General features: G+C 56.2%; 2 protein-coding genes across 2 annotated transcripts in view; one reads left to right on the top strand and one right to left on the bottom strand.

The window, feature by feature from the left end:
* Positions 1 to 11,016, top strand: part of PMM1 (phosphomannomutase 1) — an 11,768-nt gene extending 752 nt beyond the window's left edge. Inside the window, exons 3-8 of the mRNA XM_014964151.1 lie at positions 797 to 873; positions 1,080 to 1,171; positions 3,700 to 3,799; positions 4,630 to 4,705; positions 7,598 to 7,713; positions 8,038 to 11,016. Of these exons, the coding sequence (XP_014819637.1) occupies positions 797 to 873; positions 1,080 to 1,171; positions 3,700 to 3,799; positions 4,630 to 4,705; positions 7,598 to 7,713; positions 8,038 to 8,160 (584 nt within the window). The 3' untranslated portion in view covers positions 8,161 to 11,016. The remainder of the gene's footprint in view (positions 1 to 796; positions 874 to 1,079; positions 1,172 to 3,699; positions 3,800 to 4,629; positions 4,706 to 7,597; positions 7,714 to 8,037) is intronic.
* Positions 11,017 to 11,364: 348 nt separating this feature from the next.
* CSDC2 (cold shock domain containing C2, RNA binding) overlaps positions 11,365 to 14,232 on the bottom strand; it is a 9,540-nt gene continuing 6,672 nt past the window's right edge. The window contains exons 2-4 of the mRNA XM_014964338.1: positions 13,928 to 14,193; positions 13,529 to 13,651; positions 11,365 to 13,269 (exon numbers count right to left, since the gene is read on the bottom strand). Of these exons, the coding sequence (XP_014819824.1) occupies positions 13,107 to 13,269; positions 13,529 to 13,651; positions 13,928 to 14,103 (462 nt within the window). The 5' untranslated portion in view covers positions 14,104 to 14,193 and the 3' untranslated portion in view covers positions 11,365 to 13,106. The remainder of the gene's footprint in view (positions 13,270 to 13,528; positions 13,652 to 13,927; positions 14,194 to 14,232) is intronic.

Here is a 14,232-nt window from a genome sequence, read left to right as displayed (position 1 = left end):
CCCCCTTCCCCAAACCTTCCCCTGGGGGGTCACCTCCATCCTAAACCCCACGGCTCCTTCTTCCTCTGCGGAGAGCGGGCAGGGATGCTCCGAGCCAGCTCCAGCTCCCCACAAGCTTCATCAGGGCTCTGACAGCTCCCACCCTTTGCCCTCCCCCCCAAAGCCCCTTGCAGATTTTGCCTCCACGGTGGGGTCTCCGGTGGGTTCCTCATCATGTTTGAAGAGGAACGTGGGGTAGAGGAGATAGTGGGAGGGCGAGGGGGCAGCCCCCTCCACCTTGTTTCCCTCCTCTGGCATGGATGCCAAGCGTGGCTGGGCTCCCGGCTCTGCCTCCTTAGCGGGGGGAGGCCAAGAAATCCCCGGCTGCTGAGTCGGCAGCGCTGTGTGTCCGGGCTGCAGGAGGGGCTGGAGTTAGATAACCAGTGGCAGCATCACCCCAGCACCCTTCCAGCGGGGAAGGGGGGAGAGAGAGCAGAGGAAGGCGCACGTGGTTGAAAGCCTGACATTTTGGAGCCCTTATCTTTGTCCTGCCACTGATTCAGCCCGTGACCTCGGTCAGGTCGTTTCCCCCTGCCTGCGTCAGCTCTCCACCTGTGAGCAGAAGATAATCTCCTCCCCTGCTTTGTGGAGAGTGAGGAGGGAGGATGGTTGGTGGCCCTTTGCGGAGCACGGGAGATGGGGAAAGCATGGCACTAAGGAACCGGGATGATGGCTCGCTCAGTCCTGAGCCCAGTCCTTCTGGCCCCTTTTCCCAGACAGCACTCATGTTCCCTCTTTTGCTTCCTCCCCCCCTCAGTCATCGATAAGTTTGACTACGTCTTCGCTGAGAATGGCACGGTGCAATACAAGAACGGGCAGCTGGTCTCCAAGCAGGTAGGTCCAGCTCCCCTTGCAGCCATGGCTCTCCTTCCCCATGCCCCACGTGCCATAGGGAGCAGCACCTGGCCCTGGGCAGATGGGCAGCTTCCTCCCTTTTCCCCAAATACCACATCTGAATGTCCCGATCCTTTGGGTCATGTTCTCGGGTGGGCTTCAGGGGAGGTCAGGCATCTTCCTCACTCCCCCTTCTCCTCCTGCAGGCCATTCAGGACCACTTGGGGGAAGAGCTGCTGCAGGATCTAATCAACTTCTGTCTCAACTACATGGCGCTGCTGAAGCTGCCCAAGAAACGGTAATGGCCCAAGCCCATGCAAATGGCAGTCATAGCACTGATTTCTAGGGAGCTCTGGGCTCCAGAGCTCTCTTAAGAACAGCTGAGCTACTGAGCTTGTCTTGCTCCAGGTTTTATCTTAGCATCTAGAGGCCCTGTGGAGGATCACTGTAGGCAAATAATGGAGGGGGGGGTCTTTTTTCTGGAGAGTCTGCGCTGTTTTTTAGCATAGTGCCTGTTCTTTTGCCCCTCAGATTTTCTTCCCTGGGGAGCAGGGTACAGCCACTGCCTGCATTAGGGTACAGCCATTGCTTGCATCTCATTTAGGACAATGGTACCAGCTCGTTACTGGCCAGGGTATCGGGCATCATTAGTTGTATGAGTTTGCAAACAGAGGAACAATGGTTCTTAAGATGGGATGTCCAGCGCCTGAGCACACAGTTTCACGCTGTTTCTAACTCAGTGTTGCTGGTAACAGGGTTGGCCCTGCTCTGCTCCCGGCTGTGTCTTCCTGTCTGTTTCCCCCCATGAGATCCAGCAGCTGCAGGGTGAGTTGGGTCGGTACCTTCCTCTGAAGGAAGACTAGGCCGTTGCCAGGAAGGAAAAGGGTAATTTTCCATTGAATAGGCTTGCCCTGTTATCACAAAAAAGAGAGAAAGGGAACAGATGGCATGAAGGTGGAAGAGGAGAGCAGGAGGACCTCTTTGAGCACTGGAACAGGCTGCCCAGAGAGGTGGTGGAATCTCCTTCTCTGGAGACATTCAAAACCCGCCGGGACAAGTTCCTGTGTGATGTCCTGTAGGTAGACCCGCTCTGGTGGGGGGGTTGGACTAGATGATCTCCAGAGGTCCCTTCCAACCCCATATGATTCTATGATATGATTCTTTGAGAGGCAGCCTGCAGTTAAACCAGCCTGGATGCAGCATCAAACCACCCCTCAGACCATGGTTTCACAAATTCTTGAAGCCAGTGTGAGCCAGCAGGACTCTTGGAAGCAGCAGCTCTGCCCTGCTCTTGCCCTGGCTGGTTTGTTCCTGCCTCTCCCCTTGTGTGTGCATGATGGACCCGAGTGGGCGAGCTGTCTGCTCAAAATTGGGCTGGTAAAAGTTGCTAAACTGTGATCCATGTTTAGTTGCCCGATATGAGTCACCATGTGGCAATATGAGGACTGGTGAGAAGGGGCCAGGGTGGCTCCTTGTGACAGGACTGCCAGCGGGATGTGCCCCTGGAAGCACGGGCTGGGACACCCAGAACCCTCGGGGCTCTTTGGTTGCCTCATTGCTGCCTGGTTGCCCAACAGCCCGGCGGAGTTTCAGCTCGCAAGTGCTTCTGTGGATTTAGGCTTATGGGATTGCTAGCAAAGCAAGGACTTTAACCCACGTCTCCTGGGTCTTGGCCTGGGGTAGGAACCACCAAACCCTTGGTGCTGCAGAGATGCTGCTCCCTGGCTGCAGGAGTGGCTGTCCCTTTGTCTGTTCCCTGTCATCTTCTTCACGGTATTAGTGAGGCAGGAGGTGGAAAGTTTTCCTCCAGGCTGAGAGCGGTAAGCGCTTTATCACAGAGGAGGGATGGGAGGGACATCAGAGGGTTAATGAGCTTAGGGCTCCTCAGCTGAACATTACAGGGTTAATGAGCTTAGCGCTCCTCAGCTGGACAGGGAAGGGATCTCCCTGCTCCAGCTAGGTTTCCACAAGAATTTCAGTCTGTTTTCAAATTGGCAGTGCTGCCATCCCCTGTTGTTTCTGCCCCTCCTGTGGACCAGTGCTGGTACCTGTCTGACCCCTTGGTGAGCTATTCCAAGGTGATAAACAAACAGAACTGGCTGGATTTGTAGCAAGGAGAAAAGAAGGGAGTATTTTCCTGCCAGCTTAGTGCTTTGAACCAGCCCACCGAGGAAGTGGCAGAGTAGTTATCCCAGTGGAAGATGAGGGTGGCAAGCAGGAACTGGATTCTGTCCATGCAAGCTTAGAGTTGCTGTCAAAGGTGCAGGAGACTAAATGGGAGATGCAAAGGCCCTCCTGATTTGTGTCCCAGGAGGAGATTGCTCGCCAGCCTGCTGCCAGACGTCAGTGGTGAGTTACACTGACCTGTTCCATCCCACTGCCCCAAGGCACTGCCAGCTTCACACAACCCACCTGGTGTTTCTTAAAAGCCTCCAAGGGTGGAAACACCACAGTCTCGTCAAGTGGTTTGGTCTAGTCCAGGCAACAGCTGTCATTGCAGCTGTGACACTAGAAAATGTTTCCTGTCATCTCACCTAAGCTTGTTGCTTCCAGCCTGTTTATTCCTCTTCTCTTATGGTCTCTTTATGAAACCATGAGCCCTTGGAGACCTTAAGCAGAGTTGTTGAAGCCTGGTCTCTGCCTGCTGCAGCAGGGCCCTTGGGCAACCTTAGAGGTTCTGACGTGTAAGCACCCATGAGTGGGCATGGCTTCTCTCCTCCTGCGTGTCCCTGCAGACACTGTGTGCCTCACCGAGCAGCCATTCCCATGGAAAGGTCTGTTTTTCACTCCCTGCCCCAGTAACCTTGTGCCCTTGCCCACCCACAGAGGAACCTTCATCGAGTTTCGCAATGGGATGCTAAACATCTCCCCCATCGGACGGAGCTGCACGCCAGAGGAGCGAATCGAGTTCTCCGAGCTGGACAAGGTACAAGGGCCAGGCTCGGGCTTGCCCTCCCCTTTGCTGGTTTTTATTCCACCACAGATCTCAGGTCTTACCTGCTTTCTCCCCCTGCTTCTCCCCCTGAGGAGAAGGAAGCACAGCTTCGAGCTGTGCAGCAGGCCAACACGTGCAGCAAGGTGGAAACAGAGGGGGTCAGAAAACCCAAGGAGAGACATAGATGAAAGGAAGAATTTGGCTTCATTGGGGACCAACACAATGGGGTGGCCAGCAGGATTCCTTTTGCTGTGGGAGAGCCTCAGGGAATAAGGGACTTATTTAACAGGGTGTTTCCCAATTTACAGTAGATGGCCCAGCAGCTGTCTTCTCTCTCCCACTCTCCCAGCCCCAGCAGAACTGGAACTAACGGGCTTTCCAGACTGGTAGTGCCATGGGGGATCTGCTGGGCAGATCTCTGAAGCACTCGGCCCATGCTCACAGTAGTTTCTGCCTGGGGGAGCTTTCTTGGGGTTGAGGGATCGGTTGCAAGATTTTTTAAGCAAAGCTGAAGACTTTGGGTTATGAACTGGGCTTTTGGAAAAAAACTAAGCAGTTGCATTTCATTGCCAAGGAAAGGCTGGGATCCGGTTTTCCCAGGAGTCTCCTGGAGCTGCCCTGAGCTGGTGGCTTTTTACACAGACCCTGGGCAGGACTTGTGAAAGCTGGCTAAGTGGTGTTACACTGGGGCTTGGGGCAGGTGGGAAGGGGGAATGTGATAAGCTAGAGCTTCCCAGCGGACAGCTTATGGTGGATTCTGGAAGACTGTCAACATCTAATTATTCAAACCCTTGTTCCTTCCCTTTCTTCCTTCTCCATAGAAAGAGCGGATCCGGGAGAAGTTTGTGGCAGCCTTGCAGAGGGAGTTTGCTGGCAAAGGCCTGCGTTTCTCTCGAGGTGAGTAGAGGGGGCTTCCCTTCTTTATCCTGTGTTCCCATAAAATGCTGGGAAGGGGAGTGGAAATCCTGGCTTGGAGACCCCAGGAAGAGCAGAAGGAACTTCTAGTCCTGGAGAGTCACCACAGGCGTGTCGTGTTCACATCTGCGGCTGGGCAACAGCAGAGAATAAGCAGTACTACAGGCTTGCTTCCCTGGGAATCAGCTGGACAGGCAGGTTTCTGTCCTGTGATGTTATGCCTGCCTGAATTTCACTTAGCTCTGTGGATGCCACCTCTGCCCAGGAGGTCTGTTCTGGCCCAAGCATCATCAGCAGGGTGGCCAGCAGAGCTCCAGCCACACACACTCCTCTCTAGGAATGAGACAGGAGCCTCATTCGTGTCTTGGCTCCAAGGTTTTCTTGGGAGGGTTGGCTACGAGGGAAGCATCTTTCTTCCTGGAGGAAGAGCTGCTGAGAGGCAAGGAGTTTGCAGCTGCGTGCCATGGGCTTGTGCAGGGTTGCTTCTTGGGGTGGCTCTTACAGCCAGCTTACCGAAGACAAGGAACTGAAGGAGAGGCTTGAGCAATTTCGGGGTCTGGCCAGCACAGGGAGAGAAAATGAGGGTGTGTAAGTGGTAGGGCTGAAGCAGAGGGGTTGGGTATGTGTGAGATAAGAAGTTGTGCTGTGGCAGTCTAGCCAGAGGGCAAGGGGGTGACAAGGCTGGGAGGTGGCATGTGACACCCCACTCTTGTACCCAGCGTGGACCAGAACCGAGAGTCTGTCCCTCTGGTCTTCCAAGCATTTGACTCCTGAGAGCCTCCCCTCCCCTTCTCCTGCCAGGGGCATCCTCTGCTGCCCACAGCACTGACACACACCATTTGTCACAGCAGAGAAAGACAAGGTCCTCGTCGCCATGTCCCCACAGGCACGGGGTACAAGAGCAGAACAACAGGCCTTTCTCCTCTGACTTTGGGAAGCTGCCATGAAGAGCCTGGGCCTGTTGTGTAAAAGCATGAAGACAAGGGGAGCTGCTGGTCCCCTGCTCCTCCACAAAGAAAACGCAGGGTGTCTCAGGTCAAGCATCCAAAAACAGGGACACGCGGAAACAGGGCTCTTCCACCAAGCTGGCTCCACGTGCCTTGTCCCATGCTGTGGTCTTCAAACCAGGACAAGGACGCAAGCCTAGAGGTGGTAGGAGATCTCCCTGCAGCCCCCTCAGGACCCATGATGTGCCAAGGCGAGGGACACAGTGCTGGCTGTCCTCCATACCACCTCTTCTTCCTTTGATTTCCTGCCCTCTCCAGCTGGCATCAGGATCCCACTCTTGCTGCCCAGCTCTGTTTAAAGGCCAGAACGCAGTGCAATACAGTGTTTTTCTTAAGTAAATAGCTTTTGGTACAAAACCAGGAGGGATTTTAATGAGGGCAGCCAAATTTAGCTCCTGCTGCAAGCCTGGGGGCATCCCCATCCCTGAGCTTGCAGGGCACTTGCTCCTGTCCGTATCGCAGTGCCCTGCCTGGGACATCCTCTCTGTTAGTGAATCCTCTGGCCCAAGCTGGACACACAGGCTCCATCCCCAGCTCCTCAGGCTCTGAGAAGGGTTGGTTTGGGACCTCTGAGCCAGTGGGGACACCTCAACCAGCCAGGGAGAAGAGGAGGACAGCGTCAGGCAGCAGGGACCATCCCCTGCAGATACCTGTCTACTTAACCCTTTCCTAAGAGAGATGGGGTTATGATTTATGAAGAAGGAGAGTGTGAAACCCCAGGATTGCTGGGAGCCTGCTAGATTGCCTAGAGGAGCAGGGGAGCCTACTTGAAACCAAAAAGAGCAGAGACCTGGCAGGGAGAGACACATCCCAGCTCAAATCCCCATTCCTTCAGCTCCCAGTGAGAGCTGAACGCACATGTACCCTAAGTCACAGGCTCTGTTTTGGGAGGAGCATTTCACCTGTGTCAGTGCTGTGACAAGGGACTGGCTTTACAGCTTGTGCACACAGCGGGTCTGTTCGAGAGGAGGGGGAACGTGCTGCCTCTGTGCACCTCCAAAAGGCAGCACAGAGCTGGGGTGAACTTTGCCTGGTCTAAGAGCCATGGCTAGGACATCCATAAACCCTCGGTGGCTGTGGATGTCCCTGTGCACATTTGCATGGTCTCTGGGAAAGCTCCCTGTGTTTGTCCCATCTGCCTTGGTGCCCCTCCAGATGTTGGCAACCCACACTTGGCTCTTCTGGCAAGAGGTGACAGGCCAGGGTTGTGCCCTGACTATGTCGATGCATTCGTGGTACCTCCATGGCAAGGTCTTTGGTCCTTGCCCAGCATGCAGGGCCTGCCCGGGGCCTGCTGTGTGGCCAGCTGGGATCCCTGAGCTGTCATGGGGTTTGCTTTGCCTGTGCAGTCCCTGAAGGGTTAAAGAGTGTCAGAGCAGTGGTTTTAGAAGTGCCATCCACCCCCGCACAGGAGTCTAGGAGAGAGCTTGGTGCCAGTCTCCAAGGACACTTTCCCCTGTTGGGGGACAGAACATGCTGATGCTGTCCGCAAGGCATAACACCAAATCTCCTCCAACAGAGTTATCTCTTGGGACCTCCCACCCCAGCATCCCTCCCCCTCTGCAGCCTGATGGTTCCTGCTTTCGTGCTTGCCTGCAGGCAGGGGAGCTGTGCTGATGTCACCCCAGCCATGCTGATGTCACTCCAGCCTGTTGTTATAGGAACAGCATCTGTCACTGTCCTAGCCACATACAGGAGAGGCACATCAAGGCCAACCCAGTGCCTGGCTTCTGTTTTTTTTTTGGGGGGGGGATTGTGCCTTCCCACACCCATCCAGCCCTCTCCCCTTCTGCCCATCCTGGAGTTGGGGGACACCCTACCAGCTCCCACCAACATTGCCTGACTCCCTCCCTTCTGATGATGGCAGGTGGCATGATCAGCTTTGATGTCTTCCCGGAGGGCTGGGACAAGCGCTACTGCCTCAACGTGCTCGACGATGAGAGATTTGACACCATCCACTTCTTCGGGAATGAGACAACCCCTGTGAGTACGCCCCACTTGCCCCACATGTGGCCACTTTCTCCCCTTTGGCCTGGCAAGCCTGTGGGGATCTGCTCCATCACACCGACACAGACCTCTAGCTGTGCGAGGGGGAGAGACACTCTCATGCAGCACGTTTGTGGTGGGCTTGTGATGGTGGCAAGCTGGCCATGTCATGAGGAAACTGTGCTGGGGAGCAGGACCACCTCAGAATTGTTTTCCTCCCACCCCAGATCCTCACAGGACAGAGGAAGATATAGATTCATGGATGAGGATGCTCTGGCACGACCCAGCTAACGCTTTCCCTTTTTTTTTATTCCCCTGCAGGGAGGGAACGATTATGAAATCTATGATGATCCCCGCACAGTGGGACACAGCGTGCAGTCCCCCCAGGACACGGTCCAGCGATGCCGTGAAATCTTCTTTCCAGAGAGGGCAAACGAGTGCTGACTGCCAGGTCCCCACAGCCCTGCCCCAGCCCCACCTCCCCTACCCCTGCCAGGAAAAGCACCTTCATTTGAGGAATCTGCTCAGGGTGGACTGAAAAAAACCAAACACTTTCCAGACCTGGTTGGGATGTAACACATGAATGTGGGTGGGTGTGCAAGAGGAGGCCTTTGCTGAGCAGCCCTTTGGCACTCCCCATCTACGGTTGGGGCTTGTGACCTTCCTTATCTCCAGCAAAACTTCTCTCTGGACAGTTTGGTCCATGATGGGTGGCAATGCAGATGCTTTCATGGTCAGAAAGCATTTGAAAGGGCCAGTCACAAGAGTGTGTGTGTCCGTCCTTGTACACCCTCCCCTCTTCTCTTCTTTTTCACTGTTTCTCTGAACACTTTTGCATGAGGGAACATGTGTCTCACCTTTCTCTCCCCCTTGCACCTTGTCTGATGAGGATGGGGCTGTGAAGCCCCAGGCCCTCTCAGCAGAGCTGATCCAAAGCAAGAGGCCAGGAAGGCTGTTCGCTCCAACCCCATGGTAGGAAGGGGTAGCTGTGACCCCTCTGCGTGTTGCAGCATTGTGCATCCTAATGGAGAGGATCACCATGTCCTTCACCTCGGTGCCACGCTGTGTCAGTCCCTACAGGTGACCTGGGAATGACGGTTTTAAAATGAGTCTGCTCCTGCTCTGAGCTTTGCTCAGGTGCATGAAGAAACTAATTCTCTTTTTAGCTTACAAAAAAAAAAAAAAAGGCCATCATGGTTTTATTTTCCATATTCTGCAGTTGTCAGGTCAGACCTTGCCTGGTGTGGCTGGAGGTCCCCAAGTGCCTGGTGTCTGCAGAGCACCCTGTGGAGTCATTGAGGGCAGAAGGTTCCCAACAGTCTTCCCACCCACGTGTCCATTAGGCATTATGGATGTGTCAGTGCAAAACCTTACCCGGGGCATTCATAACAGAGCAAGACCCCCTTCCATCCCAGTGCTGAGCTTTCCATCATGCTCCCAGAGACATTTTCAGAGAGGACCAGCGCAGGCCAGACCTGGTTTCTAGTGCCAACTGAGGTACATACTCAACAGTGCCTCCAAGCTTGCTTTTCCACCCCATCTTGTCCCACATGTTTGGTTTAGATGGTCACCTTTAGGGATGCAAGCTCTCCAGTGCAGCTGACATGTATCCTCCCGCTCATCTCTTCTCCTGGGTCTTTGTGGGTTGCAAAATCACATCTCTCCTTTGGCCCTTGACCTCCTCTCTCACACTTGCCTCTTTATTCCTGGCCTTTCTGCTGGGGTGTGTGACCACAGCAGTGATGCTGTCACAACTCTGTGTTCAGCAGGAGCTCAGGGATCCTCTCCAGGCAGATGTCCCGCTTGTAACTCCCCCGGTCACACATGTCTGGTGTTTCTGGACCTGGAGGGTGCCAGAAGTTTCTGCAAAGGCTCAACACATTGCTCCCTGGAAGCCTTTCTCAGCACATCCCTGGTGGTATGGCTCTGCCCCATCTCTTGGTCTTGTTTTCCCTTTTTCTTCTCTTCCTGCTTTCCTTGCCGCTGCTCCTCATCTCCCACCCAGCAGCTGGACTGCAGAGAGAAGTTTCTTAGCTGGCTACAGCCACTTAACCAAAGGGCCAAGTTCATCAGGTGAGATACGTTGGTGCTTTTAGACCCAGGCCAGGGCTCCCATATTGCCACGGGCAGAGTCCTGAGTGGACCTTGGCACCAATGCCTGGCAGCAGGAGTAGGGGTGCTGTATGACCAGCAGTGGTGGGGTGCTCTCTCCTTCACCTGACTGCACCTCTTAACCCTACAACACATCAGGTCTGTAATGCATCGCATTTGCATGAGCACAGCGGTCTGCCCAGCATCTGGAAATCCCCAACAAATGCACAATTTCCTCTTTCTACCCAGAGAAAATGTCTGCATGGGAGAAGAGGACCTGTTGGGGAAGCCTGGATGCTGGGTACCCTTTTCGCAGTCCACTGGTTTTGACCCTCCTCTGCAACTTTCATGGAGGAATTGTGTGTTTTGTGGTTCCTCCTTCTCTGTGTCACTGTGGATCGGGCTATGTGTGGGTTTGAGTGTTTATTTTTCCTGTAAGTCTATTCAAAGTCAGCAGGATCTCTAGAGAGCTTGGTGGTGGGTGAAGAGCAGGGCTTGGCCCTGAAGGCACCATGGTGGCTGAGATGCCTTGCATGCTTGAAGGGAAGGGCAGGCTTTGTCCAAGGCTGCTCCTGACGGCAGCATGTCCCTTGCTCAGGGTGGGGAGAGTTGCTGGGCGAGCAGGGCAGAGGCAGGGATGACCTTGGAGGCATCAGCCATTGCTTTCTCTGCTCAGGAGCTCACGTGTGCATGGGTAAGATCAAGTCCAGGAACATTCCCCATTCCTCTCTCTCTTACACCAAGCTTGATCTAGTTGAGGGCACGTCCTGCCGGGAGACCCTGTCCTGGTGGAAGGATGGCATCAGAAGTAGCTGGGGCAGCCCCAGGGTCTCAGAGCCACCGAGAGTCCTGGCTGCCTGCCCTGTGTTTTGCATGCAGGGATGAGGCACAGCTCTGGGGTGGGAGCGCCCTACACCCAGGGGACAGTGCATGCCTGTCCCTGGGACCCCTTTGCCGTGATGCTCCTCTCCCAGTGGGTGCCCGTGCTCTGAGTGGGGGTTTCTCCCCATGTGTGCATGAACAAGTGGATGTGGTGGGCCCCGCATTGGGGACCGTCGTGCCATACGGCTCCGTATCTCTGCGAGACGGGCGGCTCCTGTCTGGCTGATACCAACTGTTAAATAAGAAATATATTTAAATACATAAATATATGTATATTAAAAAAAATAAAATAAAAGCAATGGAGTATTAAAGGTACCACATGCAGCACTTGGAGGCAGCGTGTGCTTTTTGCTGGGCTCTGCTGGGGCAAAACGTGGCCAGATGTCAGGCAGCTGCAGTTTGAAACCCCTGCAGCAGTGGGGGACCACCCCCGGTCCTGGTCATCCCTCCTGGTGGGCAGCAGCAACCTCCCATCCCAGGCTAAGGGTTCACTCCCCCAGAACAAGGCTGGAGCACTCCAGACCTCCCCCAGAACATGGCTGTGCGGAGGTGGGTGAGTCCATCCTGCTGTCTGGATAAATCCCTGGGTGCTGCAGGTCCTTAACCCGGGAGAGCCACCAGCGTCCCCCCACTGCGACACAGGCACACAGGACAAAGAGCCGGGATGGGCAGGGCTCATGGGAAAGTCACTTTTAATGGTTTATTGCCAATGTTACAAAGGTTGACACACGGTCAGACAGGCGGGAACTACACCGGAGTTGTAAAAACACCAACAAGTCTAGGGTTTTAGTTTATTTCCCAAAAAAAACAGAGAGGGGAAAAAAAAAACAGAATCAAAGTTTGCCTTGGCCAAGCTGATTCTGTGTCCCAGGGATGCCTGGGGCATGAGCCGGCGTTGCTGCATCCCCTGGGTGACCTGGGCTTCAGGTTGGCAGTGAGATGGGCTGTGGGGTCCCAGGGCAGTCCCCAAACCAGCCTGGGATGGGGCAGCACGCGGTGATCTTACCAGATCCACTAGGGCCCCAGCTGTCCCACGTGGCACCAGCCTTGCCCCCCTCCTCTCCCCACTTATGGCAGACCCTTGTCCCCATCGCAACAGTGGCAGCAAGAAAGGTGGAAAATGCCCCTCTGCATCAGTGCTGGGGACTGGCAGCACCAGGGGCTCCCACGAGTAGGTGCCTGGGAACCTGGCTGTCAGGGTGGGGGGTGCTTGCCCTGCTTCAAAATAAACCCCTTAAGATGCTGATAATCTCTGGAGCGTTGGTGCAGGCACCATTTTCCTGGGGTCAGCTCGGACCCAGGCCAGTGCACGCTGTCCCTGTCCCACTGCCCTCTGCCCCGTCCCTCCCAGGGCTGCAGGAGCCCACCTGGCCAGGGTATGGCAGAGAAGACCAAAAATGAAGTTTGTGCTTTGTATATGAGACCCTGCCTACACCGAGGGGCTGGGGAGGAGGCAGCTGCACTTGCCCCATGGCCAAGGCTACCCAAAGCCCTCAGCCCCTTGCCCCCCCCGGCAAGCTACGGACACGCACACACACGCACACACACATACATGCACACACGCGTGGGAAAGGGGGTCCCCAAGGGGCTGGGGGCACAAGGAGGAGAGGAGGAGAAGGTGGCCATCTCCCCAAAACAATGGCAACACCGAGCCAAGAAAAGTGTGCTACTGACCCAGCGGGGAGAACAGAGGTGCACCCCCAGCCCCCCCGGGCACAACGCTGAGCGCCCTAGCACCCTGCCAGCAGCCATTTACCCCTTAAAATTAATTTTTTTTCTTTCCATAAGCCACTTACCTCCCCGTGACACTGCTGACCTGAGATCTTTTGATGGAAGGACGTGGCTCAGGCAGGTGCTGTGAGCTGCCAGTGATGGGGATGGGTCTCAGCCACCCACTCCCCGCACAGTGATACGCCGCCCCACGCTGCCCCGTTTTCCCCCAGCCCCATGGCATGCCTCGCTGCTCATCCTCGGCAGCGGGACCAAGTGGGGTGGTCATCTTGCCAGAGCAGGGTTCCGAAGGACGAAATGAGCACCCCCAGCCTCCACACAGCCCCCTCCAGCTCTTAGCACTTGCTTCAGCCTGGGGCAGCCAGGGGGCCAGGGGGTAGGGCTGGTTCCCCTGCTCCCCGTGGTCTGAGGGGCAAGGAAGGGGACATGGGGCTCAGTGCTGCCCCTGGAGCTGTGGGGGTGGCAGGGGAGGCCTCTGCTTCCCCTGTTCCCCTTGACAGACAGTTACAAACACACACAGAGAAAGGAAACCGTAACCTTATAAAAGACACCGAACGCAAACGCCTGCGTGTTTGGGGGCAGCCCCGATCCCGTCGCTGCCATGGCTCCCCCTGAGCCCCCCACAAGCAGCCAGGCAGGGGGCCGAGCTGCCCGGGGCCAAGTGGCCGGCAGCCCCCACTGGGCGCCTAGGAGCCGATGATCTGGCCAGACCACGTCTCGTGCTTTGTGTGGGGTGCCAGGTTGGTGAGGACCACCTCCACTGCCTGGAACTTCTGGTTCTTGGGAGGGATGGGGCAGACCTTGTACGTCACCTCGTCCCCCTCCACTGGGACGTACTCCCCCTCAATGCTGCAAGAGAGGAGAGGAGAGGTGGTGGGGCTGGGATCAAAAGCCAGACCCCCACCCCCGACCATCCATCACCAAGGAAGGCACCTGACCCACCAGCTACACCCTGGGGAAGAAAACCCACCGGTGAGATGGGGTAGAGGACAGACAGAGCCCCATCCCCACCCCACGAAGACATCCTCAGCCCACGGGTCTCCAGCCCCATGCTGATGGCACAGCTCCCCCAGGGTGTCCCGGCACCGTGTGACCCCCCCAGACTTACTCAGACACGTGGACAAAAATGTCCTCTGTGCCATTCTCAGGGGTGATGAACCCGTGGCCCTGGGAGCGAGAGAACTGCTTGCAGACACCCTTGAAGATGGGGCCGGCGGAGGCGCGTGCTGTCCTGCGGGAGGAAAGGGATGGAGATGTCTCACAAAAGGGATGGAGATGTCTCACCGGTGGCACTCTGGGGGCAGCACAGGGAGAGGTTTGCTATGGAAACACGGCGTTCCCGGGGAGAGGGCATGGCACCCATCTGCAGTACCCTGGCCAGGTGATGCCAGGCGCCGCGATGGCGACGTGCACCGGGCATAAAGGGTTTTGCAGGCGCTGCTGGTTACCACGGCCCCTGCTCAGCTCAGCCAGAGCCAACCCCGCTCGCTGTGTGCCGGGTACTTACGCCGAGTAGGTTCTGGTCCTCTTGGTGGGGAGGGGGCTGGGCAGGTCCCGCAGCAGGAGGTTGCCCCGCTCCCAGATGCGGCTGCCCTCCCGCTGGAAGGGGAAGGTGGGCCACACCGGTGACTTGGGGGAGTGCAGGGGCGGCACCGCCGGCGGGGCGCTGGGGTCCGACGACATGGTGGGATCGGCAGGCTCCTCCGTTTTGGGGATGGGGAGGTGGGTGGCAGGAGAAAAGGCGCCCGAGCGTGCAGGTCTGATGCTTGAGACCTGGGGAGCAAAGGAGGAGTGGTTACATCCCCCCCCCCC

The sequence above is a fragment of the Calidris pugnax genome, unplaced genomic scaffold (genome assembly GCF_001431845.1).
Source record: "Calidris pugnax isolate Ruff unplaced genomic scaffold, ASM143184v1 scaffold44, whole genome shotgun sequence".
In the NCBI taxonomy this organism is placed as follows: domain Eukaryota; kingdom Metazoa; phylum Chordata; class Aves; order Charadriiformes; family Scolopacidae; genus Calidris; species Calidris pugnax.
The sequence above is the reverse complement of the archived record's forward strand: the minus strand, read 5'-3'. Positions and strand labels throughout refer to the sequence as shown.